This window comes from Vanessa tameamea, chromosome 31 (genome assembly GCF_037043105.1).
Source record: "Vanessa tameamea isolate UH-Manoa-2023 chromosome 31, ilVanTame1 primary haplotype, whole genome shotgun sequence".
Lineage (NCBI taxonomy): Eukaryota > Metazoa > Arthropoda > Insecta > Lepidoptera > Nymphalidae > Vanessa > Vanessa tameamea.
The window spans coordinates 1,418,362-1,438,136 of NC_087339.1; the positions used below are offsets into that span (position 1 = coordinate 1,418,362).

Below are 19,775 nucleotides of genomic sequence, written 5' to 3' on the forward strand. Positions count from 1 at the left end.
TTGTTAACTAAATATTTTTCACATCTTATTTAAATTATTTATGATCATTTTTATTTTATTTAACTTTATACAGTTTCAAGAATAAGAATTGGATGTAATTAAAAAAAAAAATTGGTGGGAAATCCAACTGTCATTTAAAACGTTTTTATCTGTATAATTTTAGTTTTAAACATCACAGTTCCTAATAGGACTAATATAGTTCATAAACTATTGCCTCGTTGTAATTGTAATGACACAGTCACTAGATGAGTTAAGGTACAAATTGCAAGGTATATATGACACTTCTATGAGCTTTTATTTTATTTTACCTTGGCTGAATGTTTGTGGGCTGAAACAATGAAATATCATAAAGAAAAAAATACCTTCACATATTAATAAGTGTGGATTAAATCTAGTTACCAAATTTAAAACCTTCACACAACTAATAGACTTATTTCATTGTTATTATAGAAAATATTAAATTGTAAGTATTTGTTTTTAAATAAAGAACAAATATTTTTTTTTCTTTTTACTACAATTTCATTCAAATCAAACTCTTGTAGTAATGACACTTAATACATTTTCCTTAAAAAAATACTTGTTTAATAATAAAGACAAGTATTGAATCATACATCCTAATAAATAGGGACATGTTATCATATCTGTTTTTTTTTTTTAATTTAAAATATGTCAACATAAGATAGATATTGATAATGCAGATTAAACATTATTGGTTTTTTTTTTATAGTGAAGCATTTGTTTTTTTTAAGGATTTACAATATACAAATTAATGTGAGTTATAATATAATTATTATGAAAAAATAACTGTAAATTTCATTGTATCACTTCTGGATTAAATCTGCATTCCAAATCAATTATAAATGATTAATATGGTTTTGCTTTTAAATGATTAATGAATAGAATTATTTAAAACGATAAGTACTTAAAAAACTATTTTAAGATTTGTACTGCTAACTTAGATTTTTTTTTCAAACATATTACAAAATTGTTGACCTTAGCAGAAGAGTCGATATGTTTTGTTTTTACAATAACGTTGCGACACAACCTCTTTTTTTTATTTAATTGAATTATTCGTAATGCGCTTTGAATTGCTAATTATTTGAATACATCGAAAGTAATAATACAATAATTTGCAACTTCATAAGTTTATTTTTTTATATAAATTCTGCCTAATTGGCATTCGAATTTTAAATGTTATATTTTATACGTAATAAACACAGCAAGTTATACTCACCAATATAAATAAATCTTGTTCCTAAATACCAAATATCTACCACGTTACGTAAATATTTCGACAACTGAATATAAATTAGTTGATATACACAAGCACCTTCACAATAAACATAACACTATTAGAACACGATGAATATATCACTGCGATATAATATCGATCTTTAAAAAAGTTTTTATATGTCAACTCTATATTTCTGTGTGCATAATTTAATTTATAAAAAAAAAACTTTTCTAACGTGCGTGCTCCGTCACATGATTCTCATTGAAAATTAACAGTTAAATTAAATACGCAACGACATTGGTTGAGTACTTTATCGGTAAACGAAATGATAATGAATTATATTTTTTTTTTGACGTGATGTATACTGTAAATAGACAGTTATTTTTTATGTTGCCAGTAAAATGAAATCTACGAAAATGGTATTTATATATAATAAAGGCCTAAAGATATTTTTTTTTTCATAAAATGTAATACCAAACAAAACAATAAAAGCATCCATATTTATTGGGAATAATAAAATAATAATTATTAAATTGTCACAATGACTTAATTTTCTCTCTGTGTATCACTATTTATTTTTGTGAAGGTTAGATAATATCGTCAGCGGTAAAAAAATCCATAACCGCAAAAACTTACCTATGGAATTCATCTTAATCCATTTTTAGAAAACAATTATCTCGTTTAGTTCAATCTTAACTACTAAATAAGGTTGAGAAATTAAATCTTAAAGTTACGAAAGTTTGTATTTTATTTAGCTCCCATTTAAATTAATTCGGTCCAATTAACAAAACCCTTAATTTTGCAATATGCGCCTTATTTTTTGTACCAAATAACTTAAATATTAGTTTTCATAATGTTATCATTACAAAGTACAACAACTACGTATGAAACTATCTACAAGCTCTATTGTTCATCCTCTGCGATTACGATTCATAGATCGCATAGACCATTTCGCTAATGTCACGTATGCTGGAGAATAGCAGAATCTGATCAATAGGTGCGGTCGAGGTTACATCATCGCTTAAATTTTGTAAAAAATAATTACAGTAGAAGTTTCTTTATAAGTTCATCACTTAAAAAAAAAAACAAACACACAATAACTAAATACATATACTTTAATTTTGTTCTTTTGAATAGTCCTTTGGGTTCATTCAAATAATGAACCCAACTGACTAAACAAACGTCAACAAATATTCAATATTTATAGGGCGAGGGTATTTAGGATGAAACGTCCTAGAAGATGATGGAGTTTGGCATAGTTTGGCAAAATATCAGATACAAAATCTTCCTCAAGGCTATATTCACACAGTGTGTGAATGGTTCGAGTGAGACTAGGAAACTTCTTGTACAGTATACATCGCTACAGTTTACATTATACACTAATAACAAGTAAACTATACAATACAAGCCTACGTAATTTAAAAAAAAAAACATTAACAACAAGATAGAAGAAGATAAACTAAAAAAATTAAAAGAAATTAAATCATGAAATAAAAAAAACTTATCGCTAATGAAACATAGAGGTTTACACTGTTTAAAAACTTTACTATTATAGCTGTATGTATCAATGTCATGAGAAGTGATATCATTGTTGCTCCTCATATAACTTATAACTTTTTAAATAGCCTTAATACCCATAACTGTACATTTTCAACATCAAAATTGAAGAATTTAGATACAACCTTTTTACTTTACACCGCCTTTAGGGCTGAATAAAAAAAATAGCTTATCTTTTGAGTTCAAGCATGTTCCGTATCTAAATTTTATCAATATCGATTTAGTTGTGAAATTGTAACAGGCAGGCAAATAAAGTTACTTAGACTTATAACATTAGTAAAGATAGTTAAAAAACAGTGCATATGTATATTGGGAATATAACCTTCTAATTGTAGTAGTGCAATCAAAATTAGGGCTAACGAGTGTTCAATTCAATTCTTAGTTTAATGGTTTTTAGTTGCGGCGACAGGGCACAGATAATTTCGCCAATGTCACGTAGGATGCAGAAGACACGAAAGAGATTGATCGGTACGGTTGAGGTCTAACGATTGTTATAATAAAAGCAGCAAGGAAGATGACTTTTTCATTTCCTTGAATTACCCAATAAGAAATTAAGTCGATCGAGATATCATTGTGTCATTCATAAAATAGTAATGCATAATGACTAAGACTTATTTCGATAATACATATTTTTATTTAAGTTTGAATATAATTATTGTCACATTACGAATATATCGTAAATATTTATATATAGTGTAGACTTTAAGCAAACATTTAGTATTAAATGGGATTTTCGTTAAGGGCAACTGACAAACTGACAGTTAAACTTCAAAGGCAGCTGTTATCGATATAATTCAAAATACCATATTTTGATAAATAAATATAAGTAATCCGTGGCAGGAATAAATACAACAATTTAGTGCCGCTAAAATATATATTTTTATAATAAATACAAATTCATAATACTTTTTGATTAGTATTGTAATCGTTTAATTAATAATTTGTAATATTTCGAGAAAGAAAACGCAAGGTGGGTAAAAGAAAATTAAAACTTTTAACAAGATTAATTGTGTTGTGATTTGTGTTACAGATAAAAACAGTAAATCTTAAATATAAACATATTAAATTTACGTGTATTATGTGATAATAATCTCATATCTTCTAACCTCTAATAACTTATTAGTGCTGTCCCTCACCTAAAACGTAATATTTAAATAAAAAAGATTTGATTTTGTGCCTTTGCCTGCTGCTTTAACAGTTGTTTTTTTTTACAGCGTTGGACAAAACGGTTATATTAATATTTTAATATTGATTAGATTATGTTGTTCACGGAAAACAATCAAAAGAAATGATATTGGCGTCGCATTTTATTTCGAAATCGCGAATTTTCAATTGTATTTTGGTTACAAATATGTTAGCTGTAACCGAATATTGTATCGTTTCTGGTTGTTCGAAAAAAAACTATCCATTATTTATTTTGTATGTTTTGATCATATATCTTACAGTATGAGATTTTATCCCAATGTGAGAATGAGTCTTAATAAATAAATCTTAGATTTAAATATTCTATGCAATTTGCTAATAGCTCGGCTGTATTGTGCACTACAGACAGGTCTTGGTTATTATATCTTTATTTTGAAATACAACATTGTTCCTTTCAATCACATCTGCTTTAATTTTAGTTACAAAGTTTCATCAAATAAGCTGGTTTTATAAACAACATATTTGAAGTACATAATTTAGATACATTAATTTGATCTTGAACAGTAATGTTATGCCCGTTCAAGGTCAAAGTAGTTGTATTAATGAGGCATTAAGGCCTAGGGATCGACTAAATATCAAATTTTATTACAAGCTTTAGCGTTAATGTAACTAATGACTTCCTGACAAATTTCAACTATAATGGCCAATATTTAGGGTGATTAGCCAACTATGCTGGACATATTATAGTTCATAAATGTGTGTGCACACACAGGAGTATTTTCTGTTCTCTCTCTCTGATAATCCAATGGAACGACAAATCTAACACGACTGGAAAGAGTTTGAGCACAAGACCAATACTCTGTACACAGTTCTAACTTTCATTCTCCAAGCTGAGACAGAATTTTTGCGAAAGGATAATGCCATACATTTTATCTATCTGGTGTTTGAAGCAAGGTCTAACTAATAATAAAAAAAAACAGCTTATTTAACTAGAGTACAAATAAGGACTTACAGTGCCTAAAACCTGCCCCCACACTTGTTACTTTTATTTAAAATCGTAATTTATCAAATAATTCATTATTCCAGATAAATGGAAGACGCTGAACTCGATTCTTCTGAACTCGGCACCCACACATATTGGCAGCAAGCATATATCAAAGAAATAAACAACTTCGACGAGAATGGGGATCCCGGTGATGTCTGGTTCGGTGAAGACAGTGCCATGAGGATAGTTAACTGGATATGTAAATGTGGAATTGACAAGGATACTGCAATTATAGATTTAGGTAATAACTATTGTAATGGTACCACCCATTCATCTGCTCATTTTACCACTAAACAATATTCACCAGAACTATTTGTCTGTATTGTAACAGTTAAGATTCAAGCATTACATATGTGAGTAGGAAGAACCTCGTTACAATGATTTAGAAAAAAGTTATGACTCCAATATCTTTCAAAACTTTGCTTTCTGTACTTAAATTACATAATTACATATTACCAACATTAAAAAAGCAACTGACTCGACTGCAGGTGCTCAAAATCCAGTCAGTGAGTCATTACAAGCTATTGGTAAGGGACCATTTCTTAAATAACAGTTGAATGTACTTTTTGATGGTTAAAGTAGCATCATATATGCTATAATATTCTTAAAATTAAAATCCAATACTTAATATTTTATTGGGCAGACCTGGGAGATTCCCACCTGGTTTAAGCCCAGAATATCAATATCCAGACTTATATATATAGCTAACTAGCTGTTACCCGCGACTTTGCCCGCGTAGAATAAGAATATATTTACAAATTAACTTAAAATATTGCGTTAATATAACACCTCTTTGTATACCACATTGGTGTGTATTTCAGCCCTTAGGGTAGAATATCCAGAAACGCTTAAATGCGTATCTACTCCTTTTTAATCAGTATCCCAAAAATAAAATTTCATGTTTCTAACATATAAAAAAATTACGGACTTCCATACGAACGTTCAACCCCCTATTTCACCCCTTTACGGGTAGAATACCCAAAATTCCCTCCTTAGTGGGTGTCATGATATGTTAGTTTATAAGTGTACAGCCTAAAATATAAGTTTTATGCTTCTAGTTCTAAAAACTCTAAACATGATAATACTTTCAACAACTTACAACCTTTCATCCCTTTACAGCACTTTTTTCCAAATAAAAAAAGCCTATGTCCTTTCTTAGGCTCTAGACTATTTGTGTACCAAATTTCATTTAAATCGGTCCAGTAGTTTTGGCGTGAAAGCGAGACAGACAAAGAGACAGAGCTACTTTCGCATTTATAATATTAAGTATGGATTATAGAATATTTCTATTGAATTGTCAATGAAGTCGGTTAATTTAATTAATTTTGAAGTGATAACTTTTTATGGGAGGGTAAACAGATTCGTTACGTAACGCGTTACGGCACCACTGTCTGTCTGGCTTCCCTTTCTCTTACGCATACGGCAACGTTAGGCAGACTCCTCTCTCTCTCTAACCCACAACGCTAGCTGTATTTCAGACAGCTTAAGTTGTCACTTCTGTCGGGCGTCGTACATTTTTTTTTATAATTTTTTAGAGATGGTCCGATTATAACTTTGGCCGACTAACTAAGTCGGCAGACTAACTGATTAGTCGCATGTACAGAGACCGACTAATCGACCTCATGATTTTTGCTTTGCACAGATCAGAGCGGTGTTTTTGTGTAAAAAATAAAGTTTAATATAATTAAAATAAAACTTATGAGCTGCTGATAATTAAAATTTAATCATGTCAAAAATAAATTCTTGTGATTTGTTTATTTTTTTGACCAATTGGATAATGATTCATTTAAAGTCAAATGTAACCAGTGACAAATTATAGTTTATCTATGTATAATTCATATAATTGTAATAAAAACATGCAATTTCTCCTACATACATTTTATCAAGAATTATATACATACTCTTTGCCGAGTAGTCGCCGACTATGAATGCGGCCGGATTGTCGTCTGTACAGACTTTGTCGGAACATCTTTAATAATTTTGGTAATTGTTTTAGGTTGTGGAAATGGCTACACGTTATCAGAACTCGCGAGGGAAGGCTTCACGAATTTATTGGGTATTGATTATTGCCCTGAAGCGATAATATTGGCTGAGAAAGTTGCTAAGAGTGAGTTTCCAGATTTGAAATTTCAGGTATGACTTTTTTTTTGTATTTAAATTGAGCCAAAAACTTATCCAAGAAACCTGATGTCGGAAGAGCGCGATATTCTGGCAGATATATTGAATTACTTAAATATGTCTCAATAATTTTTGTAATGGATATGAGTGTTTTATTTTAAAGGAAATATTAACATTTTTCATTTTAAATTTGGCTGTTCATTTATCAAGTCTTGATAGGTACTAAGTGCCACACATCAGATATTATGGTGCCAATCAATAATAAATAATTAGAATTCTCGAATTCTCGAAAAAAAAAACAAAAAAAGTGTAACTCAGACACAAGATACGTAACATCTTAGTTTCCAATGTTGGTTGAGCTTTGTTGATATGAAGAATGATTGTAATACTAATGTCTTTGGGCAGTGGTCACCACTTACCATGCAGTGGCTCATTAGACAGCCTTCCTTCCTTTATGACATAACGAAAAAAAACAGATATCACAAACTGACAATAAAATTTTATTTTTTTATAAGGGACTAAGTTCCTTCGACAAAATGTCACCAACGCTTACCAAATTCAAGGACTGGATACTGCACAGAGACTGTTTATACTTTAGAGAGATACAGTTACATAGTATTTTTTCCATTTCAAATCGACATTGTCTCCAAAATTATAATGAATTAATATAGTTTTTTAATTCTCCAGGTCTTCGATATAACCAGAGACGATGTGAACATTCTGGGCAAGAAGTTTGGTGTTGTCCATGATAAAGGGACATATGATGCGATTAGCTTGAACCCCGAGAACCCAAAGGAGCATCGTCAGAAATATATAGAAAAAATGGTGGACATGTTGGATGATAATGGTAAATTTATATATATATATATATGTTTGATTGTTTGTTTATATTAATTTCTTATCCGATTGGTATAGACTATATATTAAACCATAAAGATAACTTTATTGTCAGAAAAGAGTCCTCTAGCTTGTTGATGGGTCTTCTAGACAGAAGAAGGTTATCTATAGCCTCTTCCAATGGAAGTAGGAAAAAAGATAAACAAACCTTTGATTTAAGTATTTAATGCGATTTGCTAATAACTCAGCTATATTGTGCACTACTAAGATATTATGATTAATATTTATTTATTTATAATACAACACTGTTACTTAACTACTTATTTACATTTTAATTTGACTTCCAAATACCGATAACAGTTTCGTCGACGATCAAAACGCCATTTTTTCGATCCATAGTGAATATCATAGATAATCAAACTCTCGACCAATGATTTCGCATCAATTTGCTGTGAAATGTTTATTTGACTTTTTTCCTCTTATGGTTGGAATAGACTATAGGTAGAGTTTACATTCCGAACACGTAAAAAGTTCTCGCAAAATACTTTAACAAAGTAAGCAATCACTTTAATATTATTTATATTACAGGTATGTTTATAATAACATCGTGTAACTGGACGGAGAGTGAATTAATAACACAGTTTCAAGATAAACTGAAACTAAAACAAGTGTTACCAACACCACAGTTCAAATTTGGCGGGAAAGTCGGAAGTGTTGTGTCGTCTGTGGTCTTTGAAAAAAAAAAGTGATTTATAGATTATTAATAAACAAAAAATGTTGTTTAAGTGCAGGCAATAATTATGTATTCATGATTATTTTCTACGATTAATATTCGATACAGATGTCATATCGATTTAATAACTTTTATAAAAAAATAAAACTGTTAATCAAAGGATATATTATTATTGTTGTTTCATTATGAATGTCGTTTATCAAATTTTGATATTTCACGCTCGTATTCTGCGATGAGTTTCGATTTTTTTCTTATATCGCATCTATAATTAAAATTATTTGTATTGTTCATGTTTATTTTCCTTTAAAGTAATTGTATTTGTAGGAAGTTATATGTATTGTACGCGGACTATCCTATGACTTTTTGATTGCACCACGTGGCGCTTTTAAGAAGCTCATTGTAAATAATTTTTAAAATGGTCAATAAAAGGGTTATTTGTTATTACAAAAATAAAACAAAGCATTATGTTGAATAATTTTAGTAAACATTTCTTAACAATAATTTAAACAAATATTTTACACAAGTTAAGTTTGTCCTTACTTAAATATTTCTTTACCATAAATTATAAAAAAAAAAAAAAGATTTATTATTTATATGTCTACCTTAAACCATTCAGTATAATTTTCAAACACCTAAAATGATCATAAAAACAAAAAGTCCTTAGATAAGGTGCGATAGTACAAATATACATTATAGTTTTATTTTCTTATAAATAATAAACTAACTGTCAAACAGTTACACTCAAATTAATTTGACATTGACAGTTATTAAGGTAAAATTGATAGCTGCGATTTCAATAATCATTTTGTTTGACCGTTGTCGCCCTTGAATTTAAACAATGTCTCAATCAGAGTTAGAAAATACATTTGTTTAGGCCTGTCAAATGACTATTAAAAGATTCAGTACTAAATACAAGCCACGGTTTAAATTGAGCTCATGTTTTATTATCCAATTCCAAAATTAATCCTTCACAATGAAGTTTAACTATAAAAGGTTAACAATCAAGTCACTAATTTGGCAAAATTAATAAAAAAAAACTTACCAAAAAATTGTTACTATATAGCAATCGAACGTTATCGTTGCCTATTTTCTATTCTACTGATACAGGCAAACTCTTGGCTCCTGTTAAATAATCCCCTTAACTGATCAATTAAATCCCCATAAGAAAATGAGGATTTTATTTCAATAGACAATATTATTTTTTTAATTTATCTGACTTGGTATCAAGTCGATTAATGTATGTTTTTATCATAGCCAGATGTGAAAACTTACTCTCACAAAATAATATTGTAGCAAAGTTTTTCTGCGGAATAGTCGATGCTAGATCGTATCATATCCGTTATATTTTAGAAAATAGAACCCCGATTCCATTGACACGTCTGTAGATATTAAATAACGGCTGTTTAAATACATCCTTAGCAAATATTATACCACAATTAAAAAAAAAAAAAAACAGCACCTAACTTTTATATGACTTAGTAACAAATTAACGTCTCATAGTTAGTAAATAATTTGAACCTTTGACTCCGGAGGCCACACAGGTTAAGAGCGATAGCGTTTCGTAAACAAATCAATTTAATTGTTACATCGTCCTGTAGTGACCCTTGATATAATGCCAATACAATAATATGGCGATTACTATGTTGATTCTGGAATACAAACAAAAATGGCGATCTATAATAGAGATGACCCGATTATGAAGAGGCCAAATACAATTCTGACCAGCCATGTTTTACTCACCTGTTGGAAAGTGACTACCACTGTCTGAGGACATCTACAATATTATTTATTGACCAGGAATAAGTAGGTTCTTTTCTTGAAAAGTAAATTGTAAAGAAAAATTGTAGGAATTGTAAAAAAAAAAATCGAATATATAAAAAAAATATACTAGAAAACCAGAGATCATATAAGTAAAGTAAACATGATGTTTTGGCTGAGTTATCATGAGTATTGATGAATCTGGTCGACTTTGGAGCGCTTTAAAATTGACCAAAATGAAAAAAATTATAGAGTAAAATTTTCAGGAACACGTGCTCTATAAATTCGTTCTGATCTAATTTTGTGCTAAAATGAACAGAAAAAAAGTTATTCAGCAAAAAAGAAAATTCTTGAGCAAATTTTCTCAATTTTTTGCTTAATAAATTTTTAAATTTTAAGGTTATTGTAAAAAATCACATAGACATAATTGTAGCCACAACAATTTGCTACAAATTTTCCGTACAATTAATAGTTTCGGAGATATAGTTAAAAATATGTTTCCACCCCTTTTTTCCAGATGGCGGGCGGGGGACAAGGGCGCCAACCCCACAAACTTTGGGTTAAGGTTGTATTGACCCCCCTACATGCCCCATAAATAAAATTGCGTCCTCTAGAAAATTTTCAGTCAATGTAACATTTCAATGGACTAAATTCGAAACTCAAAATTAAGTAATCATAAAATTTTCAATAAAGATTTTTGTCGAATTTCGACCTCTGTGTGGATTTTCGAACTCTTTATAGATAATAATGTAAGTTCCTAAAAAAAAAAATTATTATACAAATTTTGACTAACACACTATTAATAAAATTAAGAAATTAATATAAAATTGTGACTTCTGTTACCCGATTATTCAGGGTTCGTAACTCCTTAGGGGGACAATGAATAAGGTTTTATTACTTCGAAAATATTTAAAGCCTCTAAATGTTCTACAGCTAAGCACACCTCTCCTCTTCCCTTGCGGCGAAAGTCTAAGAGGTTTTTCACCATGACACTCTAAGCAGCCCTCCAACAAATGGCTGTAGGGTTTTGTGCAGCCTGTCTTATGTACCACCCAAGCAAACAGCAATACTTAAAGGACGTAGCATCTTAGTTCTCAAGGTTGGCGATACCGCCACGATCGATCATTGGCGATCTAAAAGATTATTAATATTTAATATAATTTAATTTTGTCGTTTCATAAATTCAAAACATTTGTAAAAAATGCATTGGTGAAGGAGGCGTATTATTCGATACAAGATTATATAGATGATAAAAAAGCGTGGAGTTAATACATGTTGACTTCCAGGCAGGATATATAACATACATATATAATTGTATTTAACTAACATGACTGTATTTTTAGATGTTGAAAAAGAGTAACTACTGTGTTTCTTGCCGGTTCTTCTCGGTAGATCTACATTTCGAACCGGTGGTAGCTTTACTTTATATATATAGTTTGTTTAAATGACGATTCAAAAGTGCTTATAAAAGCCTACTTGAATAAAGCATATATTGATTTGATTCTTTTGGCGCCAAAGTTTATGGGCGTTGGTGGTAATTTACAATCAGTTGGGCAAATTGAATGTCGGCATAATAACGTTAAAAAAAGCGTGAATGCTCCATCCCATGTGATCCTTTCGAGGATTCTCAGTAAAATATAGTAATATGTTACATATATAACAGTAAGATATATATTATTTTATATAATCACAATATATTATTGATGTTTGGCAAGTGTCAAGCGTAGCTGTCACGCACACCAAGATGACGTCTCATATAATCAAACAAACTTCAATGTCATTTTAATTTCAAATATGACGGTGCATGGTTCGCCATCTTGTTTATTTACGATTAGACTTGTCGGAAATAAGTGTCTATGGGATTTGAACTACGCACTAGTGAAGCGTCGCGCCGATGGGGGCGGCCATCTTGTATCGCTGGTTACATTAAAGGTTTCCCGCGCACCTCATATGCGACGAATCGCTAATTATCTTTATTCTTTTTTAGTTGATTCAATTACATGATATATTAACGAATCGATATTGATGACGTAATTAATTTTTTAATAATCTTTTGAAAATACTTCCACTGATAATGGATAATGTTGATATTGGCAAAAAATGTCTATATAGTTTTTATTATAAGTATATTTTGTGTTAAATGTAAACAACATCGATTAATATAACTTCAATGTCATATTAATTTAAATACAATAAAAGTTTAGAATTGCCATTTGAAAAAACAACAGTTGTAAAACTATTTTTAAAATTAAAATTTAGATATTTATACAATGAAATATATTTTTATAATCTGATAATTTTTATTCATATATAACATACAAAGTTTGACGTAAAGGCTGATAGCGCTGAGATTTTTTAAAATTTGGAATGTATAAAAACCGCGCCGGAAAGCACTCCGAACATTGGACGCTCTCCAAACTAGGGCAAATCCGGAAGAATCGCGCACGTGCTGAGATAGAATATCTACCTATATCCTATTGCATACCTCTAAGCACGCATGCGTAACAATAGTTAAAAAACCAAGAGAGAGACAGACAATTTCTTTTAATCTAAAATTACTGATGTTAAAACGAGACATATGAGTGTGTATCAATATATAATTGATGTATGAAAATTAAATACTTGCCATTATAAAAAAAAATGCCATCTGAACAAACATTTTTCATGGTCAATTTTTTTACATATTAAATTATACAAAAAAAAAACTATTTGTGGCCGTCTCAGCCCATTCTGGAGCCCTAGATCTTGCGGTAATATGGAGTCCTTGACAACCTCTTTATTTTCCTTGACTTATTTTATTTATAATATATCTAAATTTATAAAAATGTACAGTAGTCTTTCGAGGACACCTTGACTACTGAAGCCCTGAGCTCAGGCTCCACATACCCTTACATTAAAGACGCTATAGGTAATGAATATTATAATACTTTCCCAAACATTAGCACATTAACATTAGTTTTTTCATAAGACATTTGTTAAAAACAATTTACATATCATTGTTTATGTATGAGACAAATTGTTTAAGGTTAATAAATAAGCATATTATAAAACTGGTATCCCCATACCATTACTACATCACTTCTTCTTCTACTTTTTTTCTATTTTAGCGATAAGGTTTCCATTTGTATTATTAATTTTTGTGAAGGCTCTACTAGGCAAGAGGCTCAAATCGTCCATGACAAATTATAAAGCATACTTGATAATAACTATTCTAATCAAACTTTTCTACCCAAAGCAAAATAAATTATTATATATGTTGCTAAAATCGTCAGTGAGATTAAGCCCTCCTTTAACCTGGATCAGCCATATATATACCATTTTATTGATTACTATTATTAATTATAAAGACATGAGTACATTTATAAAACAATAATTTAATATATACTGGCATACTTTGTACTACACAATGTGATGACTCCAAATATATGGTACAGACTTATTATATAAAAATAAATATTAAAAATGCACTCAAATTCCCCAAAACCGTATTCAATCAATAAGAACATACAAATTTATATCTAAACCATTCATTTCTACAATTAATCAATAAATATATTATTATACATTAAACATGTTCTGAGGGTGGCTTAAAGCCCCCTGATATACCCGAACCTTACATAACAGTATGTAATTTACCAATTAAATGCATCAAATAGCAATATTTAATAAACATTAATGTGTTCAACATGAATAAAAATATTGTTAGACAATACAAATACGCGTTAACGTTAACAGTGGCTTCATAAACCACTAAATTTAAAGGCTAGATACGTTCACAGTATCTTTCATTGTCGTTTGTGCTCTGATAAACAAGATAAGTCAAGATCACAGATATGGCCGTCAGGAACATCGTCAAGAACTGGTAAACCTTTAGCCTGTCTACTTGCCTGTGTAGTATTTCATAGTCCATTTGAAGATTGTTGAGGGCGTTCGCGATTGAGTCTGGCTTATCTTGATGTTTCGTGTCCCCCATGCTCCCATTTTTAGGTAAATCTTTTACAGGAAATTGGCATTTCAATCTATATTCGTCTATCTTACTTCCTGTAGAATTTTGCCATATCTCGCTTATTTCTTTTGGAGTTAAATCAGTTTTGGGTATCTGTACCGACATGACTAAGAACATGTCTTTCATAACATTCCGTAATTGGAAGCCTGGCTGGACAACAATGACAATTGTTTGTGTGGAACCTTGTGACAGAATGCCAGAGCTGGGTCGGACGCGGAATTTCTCTGGCGATGTTGTTCGAATTTTAAACGAAACGGGACTTTCATCCATATTTGTGATTGAAAACTGGCCCGTTACTTCCTCATTCTCAGTTTTGAATATTATAAGATTGTTAGGGTTTAGTCTGAGCATTTCACCAAGGGAATGGTTGTCGCCTTGCTCGGCAAACGTAACCTTCTTTGGAGTATGTTCAGGACTGCGATTTTCCGTTACAAATTCAAATTCGTAACTATCATTCCCACCCCAGCATTCCAAAGCATTTTCGGGCGGCACAAAAGTCTTCAAAGTGTCTCTATTGACAAATTTCATCTTCTCAACACCTTTAGCTGGTAGGAGAGACTTGATAATTTTAAATGCTGCAGACATTACCCACGGCATTTGATATATTATTATATAGTTCAAGAAATTTGGATAGAAGCTCTTAAATAGCGATATTAGATAGTTTGTTAAGTCCATATCCATATTATTAAGACCACATCCGTCAAGATCGAAGAAGAGAGTCACTTTATTGCCGTTCTCTTCTCGTTCGATGCGATCGAACCAATATATTATAATCTTCTTAATTTCGTCAAATTCTTTAACACCCTTGTTATGTTTTTTAGATTTTATTATAAGTAACAAGCAGCCATCGATGTCTCGTCCGTGGGGGAAGAATATACCTTCATTGACATAATCCATTCTTATGTTATTTTCGTTAATTTCATTCGCTCCTACAGCTTTCCTCCACGTGAAAATATCCCACAGCATGTCTGAGGCTTGTTTCAAATCATTTTCAGTATGTTGTAAGACCCTTTTTAAGTATCTATCGTCTTTTACGCGATCTAAATCTAACGGGTGGAATTCATGATCGGTTTTTTCTTTCAGTTTCGCTTGAAATAACGACCGTAAATCCCCCGTCGTCATGTTGAACTGTTTTAACGATACTGTTTGTTTAAGAGGTGTAAACTTTTAAGTAGGAAATATCAAATCAATGAATCAGGAACGAAAAAGAATTTACAGACTGTACTATACCAACTGTTGTGACATTTAAATGACATTTACTGTTCATTGTGAACTTACGTTTGCTGTTCATTGTTTACGACTTTTCTTTTACTTTACTAATAGTCAAAGGCATTTCTGTATTCAGCTACATGAAAAAATTTACTTCTAATGTAAATTATATTAGAGAAAAGTATTTATATATAAAATTCAAATATGAAAAACTTCATCGGAGTCCTCATTTATCATCCCTGACAGGAAGACTCAGCTCCGCAGCATACGCGGTTAGAAAAGTTAGACAACTAACTGATATTGATACCGCTCGTCTATTATTTTTTGGTTATTTTCACAGTATTATGTCATATGGCATATTACTTTGGGGTAATGCTGCAGATATTGAATCTGTTTTTATTTTACAAAAGAGAGCAATCCGGTCTATTTATAATCTTGGAGCTAGAGACTCTCTTCGGGATGTTTTTAACAAAGTAGGAATACTCACTGTTGCGTCACAGTATATTGACAACAATATTATGTATATTCACAGTAGCATTGATCACTTTGATAAAATCAGTGATAATCGTTGTATGTGCACAAGAAGTAAGGATAAACTTAAAACGCCAAGTTTCTGACTCCGCAAGGTCAATAAATCATTCTTGGGGCAAGGTATTCTTCTATAATAAAATTCCGCAGACATTTTTAACTTTGCCGTTTCATAGATTCAAGTCAATTGTAAAAAATACATTGGTAAAGAAGGCATATTATTCCATACAAAATTATATTTATGATAAAAAAGCGTGGAGTTCATGTTTGTTGACTTCCAGGCAGGAGATATAACATACATCTATAATTGTATTTAACTAACATGACTGTATTTTTGGATATCGAAAAAGAGTAACTACTGAGTTTCTTGCCGGTTCTTCTCGGTAGAATCTACATTCCGAACCGGTGGTAGCTTTACTTTAAATAGTTTGTTAAATGACGATTCAAAAGTGCTTGTAAAAGCCTACTTGAATAAAGTACATTTTGATTAAAGTAATTGGTTTTATTCTAATTATTAATTGAAAAAAAAATCTAACACGGGCATAGCTAGTATATAATAGATATTTTTCTGTGGCAAAAAAAAGGTGGTCTAGATTTAGTTTTATTAATTCTTAATAAAACACCCAAAATGATTTATTATATTTATTTATAAAACACTATAAAATCTATAGTTTACAACAATCATTTTATATTTTTTTTAAGGCCTTGTTTTTTATTTTAATATTTTTATGAAATATTTAACTTAACAATATATAAAATTTTTGAAACCTCTAATAAAATATTATAAAAATTTTCAACATTTAATATATATTTATTATTTTAATAGGAAAAAAACACAGTTGATAACGATTAAGTCTTTTGACTAGTTTTAAAACAATAATATAAATAAATAAATATTGGACAACATCACATACATCACTCTGATCCCAATGTAAGTAGCTAAAGCACTTGTGTTATGGAAAATCAGAAGTAACGACGGTACCACAAACTCCCAGACCCAAGACAGCATAGAAAAACACTATAAACAACATAAAGCCATTTAAAAAAAAAATCGCCCTTACACCAAAAAGTATTAAATACTTTTGTATCTATATTATCAATAGACAAAGAAAAAAAATAAGCAAACATGCAATTCCATATGTTTTCATATATGATTTGTTTATAATAATATAACATTTTAATATGATATAAAAGTTTTGTATATAATTAGACTTATATATTTTGTGATGTGTACTTAGCGATTATGTAAATTAAGATCAATGATCTATTTAACGACAAGGGGATAACTAACCTCTTTGTTCAATTATTATGAGCTTGTATTAGTGTGAGTGAATTATAAGATACTTATGAGATATCTTAGTGTGCGTGGGATGATTTGAAGTAGACAGCAACAAATTCGATAATGGATTAATTTGATGTGACGGGCACACCTGATTTTATATACATCAGTAAATAATTCATTTGGTTATACAATGACTCTAGTAATTATTAATTTGGTATACATATAATTTGATGTGATCATTTATATAATCACAGTATTATCGTTGATGAGCTTAATGATGTTTAAATTTTTAATTCTCCATCTTTTTTAATTTAATTTCAATTAAATAATTTATTAACAACTAGGTGAAGCACTGGCTGATAGTCGCTTCACTCGAGTTTTACGTATTGATCGTAAAGTGTTAGGCTTAAAAAGTACTGTGTTACGCCTTTCACGAAGTTTAAGCATGCCTCATACTAAATTTCATCAAATTTCGTTCATTTTTTTGACCAGACAGAGTTACTTTCGCAAATCTGATGTATATAAATAATTGACACATGCATTAATACTGACAGTGTTTCGTATTTTTAAAAGCTAAATATCCCAAAACGATTGTAAGGAATATAAGAAACATGGAGAACAGTTGGTACATATGCAACATTTCTAAGCTCTTTACGAGCGTATTATGATTGTTTTGTAAATTATTTAATTTATAAACTATTGATTCTGGATCTTTGCTCGGTTCGATTTTTTTGTTTTCCTTGAACTCTATACAGGAACATTTCAGTCTATATTCATCGGCTTTGCTGTCAGCATTCTTCCATATTTTACTTAAATCTTTTGCGGATATATTAGAACTTGGAACTTGTATTGATACAACTAGAAACCTGTCTCTTACCACAGAGGTTATATGGAAACCGGAACTCACAATAATTTGTATAGTCTGTGATGTTTTACTTGCCAGTATACCGGAACTCGGACGAACAGTATATTTTTCGGGAGCCGTGGTTCTTATTTTAAATGATATACAATTTTCATCCATATTCATGATAGTCAATTGAGCAACTATTCTATCATTTTCCAATTTAAACATTAATAATTTACCTGGATTCAAGCTTAACATTTCTCCTGGTGAATGTTGATTATCATCCTCGGCAAATGTAACATTTTTCATTGTTTTATCGACATTTACCCTGTTCTCTGGAACAAATTTGAAGACATAATCATTCCTACCACCCCAACAAGTCAAAGCTTGTTCTGGCGCGACCAATTCCTTCAGTTTATCCTTGTTTACCATTCTGAGCCTCTCTACTGCTGCAGAAGGCAGAATACCCTTTATAATTTTAAATCCTGCTGACAATATCCATGGTAATTGAAAAACTATAATATAGTTTATGAGATACGGGTAATAGCTTTTCAATAACGTGATCATATACATTATAACTTCGATATCCATGTTATTTAAGCCACAGCCGTCCATATCAAAGAATAATGTAATCTTTTTGCCATCTTCCTCCCTTTCAATTCGTTCCAGCCAATAAATAACAACTTTCTTAACTTCCTCTACATTTTTTGTGCCTTTTACGTAAAGTTTAGACTTTAATATGAATAGTAAGCAGCTATCTATGTCTCTGCCGTGAGGAAAAAATATGCCTTCTTTTAAATAATCTATATTCACTGTATCTTCGTTTATTTCGTTGACTTTATTTGTTTTTCTCCACGCCATTATGTCGTATAGCATTTGGACGGCTTGCTGAACATTATTCTGCGAATGTTCCAACACGCGATACAAATATTTATCACTTTTTACTCGTTCCAAGTCTCGCGGATCGAAAGGGCCAGGCGGATCGGGGATGCCATCTTTAATTTTTGTTTCGAATAATAATCTTATTTCCGCTATTTTGGCCATATTCAATGTATTACAGCATAATTATATACAAAACTATACGAATTACAAAACTTATTTTAAAGTTCAAAAGTTAAAAACTGTCGTCACTTTACGTCAAGTTGTCAACTGTCAAAGTTCTCCAATTTTTATCGACTATGACATCGGCAAGAGCAATAAGCGATTTATTCCAATTGCCTAGCTACAAACTCCTAAACTTGTTACAAAATATCGTAAAAACAAAAATGTTTTGAAAGATTAGTGTTACGTACTTGTGTAATAGGAATGTTGTAACTCGACTTCGATTATTATTTTATCTATAACCAGATAACTCTCACTGAGTTACTAAATACACTATTAATCCACAAGTAAATCTTATCTTATCAATATTAAATTTATACAGGGTATCCAATAATTCAACAATAATTTTAGTAATATATATATATTAAAAACATGTATTT

At 30.4% G+C, this 19,775-nt stretch overlaps 4 protein-coding genes across 7 annotated transcripts in view; 1 reads left to right on the forward strand and 3 right to left on the reverse strand.

The window, feature by feature from the left end:
* Positions 1-1,586, reverse strand: part of LOC113402235 (alpha-1,6-mannosyl-glycoprotein 2-beta-N-acetylglucosaminyltransferase) — a 45,975-nt gene extending 44,389 nt beyond the window's left edge. For 2 of the 4 annotated variants that reach the window (XM_026642427.2, XM_026642428.2), the window contains exon 1: positions 1,235-1,585. The gene's annotated coding sequence lies outside the window, so the exon portion shown is untranslated. Of the gene's footprint in view, positions 1-1,234 lie in introns of all 4 variants that reach the window. The other 2 variants (XM_026642426.2, XM_064220107.1) reach the window with 2 other exon arrangements.
* Positions 1,587-3,624: 2,038 nt separating this feature from the next.
* On the forward strand, positions 3,625-8,846 carry LOC113402237 (EEF1A lysine methyltransferase 2). Its single transcript, XM_026642431.2, has 5 exons — positions 3,625-3,761; positions 5,021-5,220; positions 6,976-7,112; positions 7,785-7,944; positions 8,523-8,846. The coding sequence occupies exons 2-5, from the start codon at positions 5,025-5,027 to the stop codon at positions 8,681-8,683; spliced, it is 654 nt and encodes a 217-aa protein (XP_026498216.2). The 5' UTR covers positions 3,625-3,761; positions 5,021-5,024; the 3' UTR covers positions 8,684-8,846.
* A 4,685-nt stretch (positions 8,847-13,531) lies between these two features.
* On the reverse strand, positions 13,532-15,683 carry LOC113402236 (motile sperm domain-containing protein 2-like). Its single transcript, XM_026642430.2, has one exon. The coding sequence runs from the start codon at positions 15,551-15,553 to the stop codon at positions 14,189-14,191; it is 1,365 nt and encodes a 454-aa protein (XP_026498215.2). The 5' UTR covers positions 15,554-15,683; the 3' UTR covers positions 13,532-14,188.
* A 2,201-nt stretch (positions 15,684-17,884) lies between these two features.
* LOC113402241 (motile sperm domain-containing protein 2-like) lies at positions 17,885-19,472 on the reverse strand. Its single transcript, XM_026642433.2, has one exon. It carries the CDS (start codon positions 19,336-19,338, stop codon positions 17,992-17,994), a length of 1,347 nt encoding a protein of 448 aa, XP_026498218.2. The 5' UTR covers positions 19,339-19,472; the 3' UTR covers positions 17,885-17,991.
* Positions 19,473-19,775: the final 303 nt, after the last annotated feature.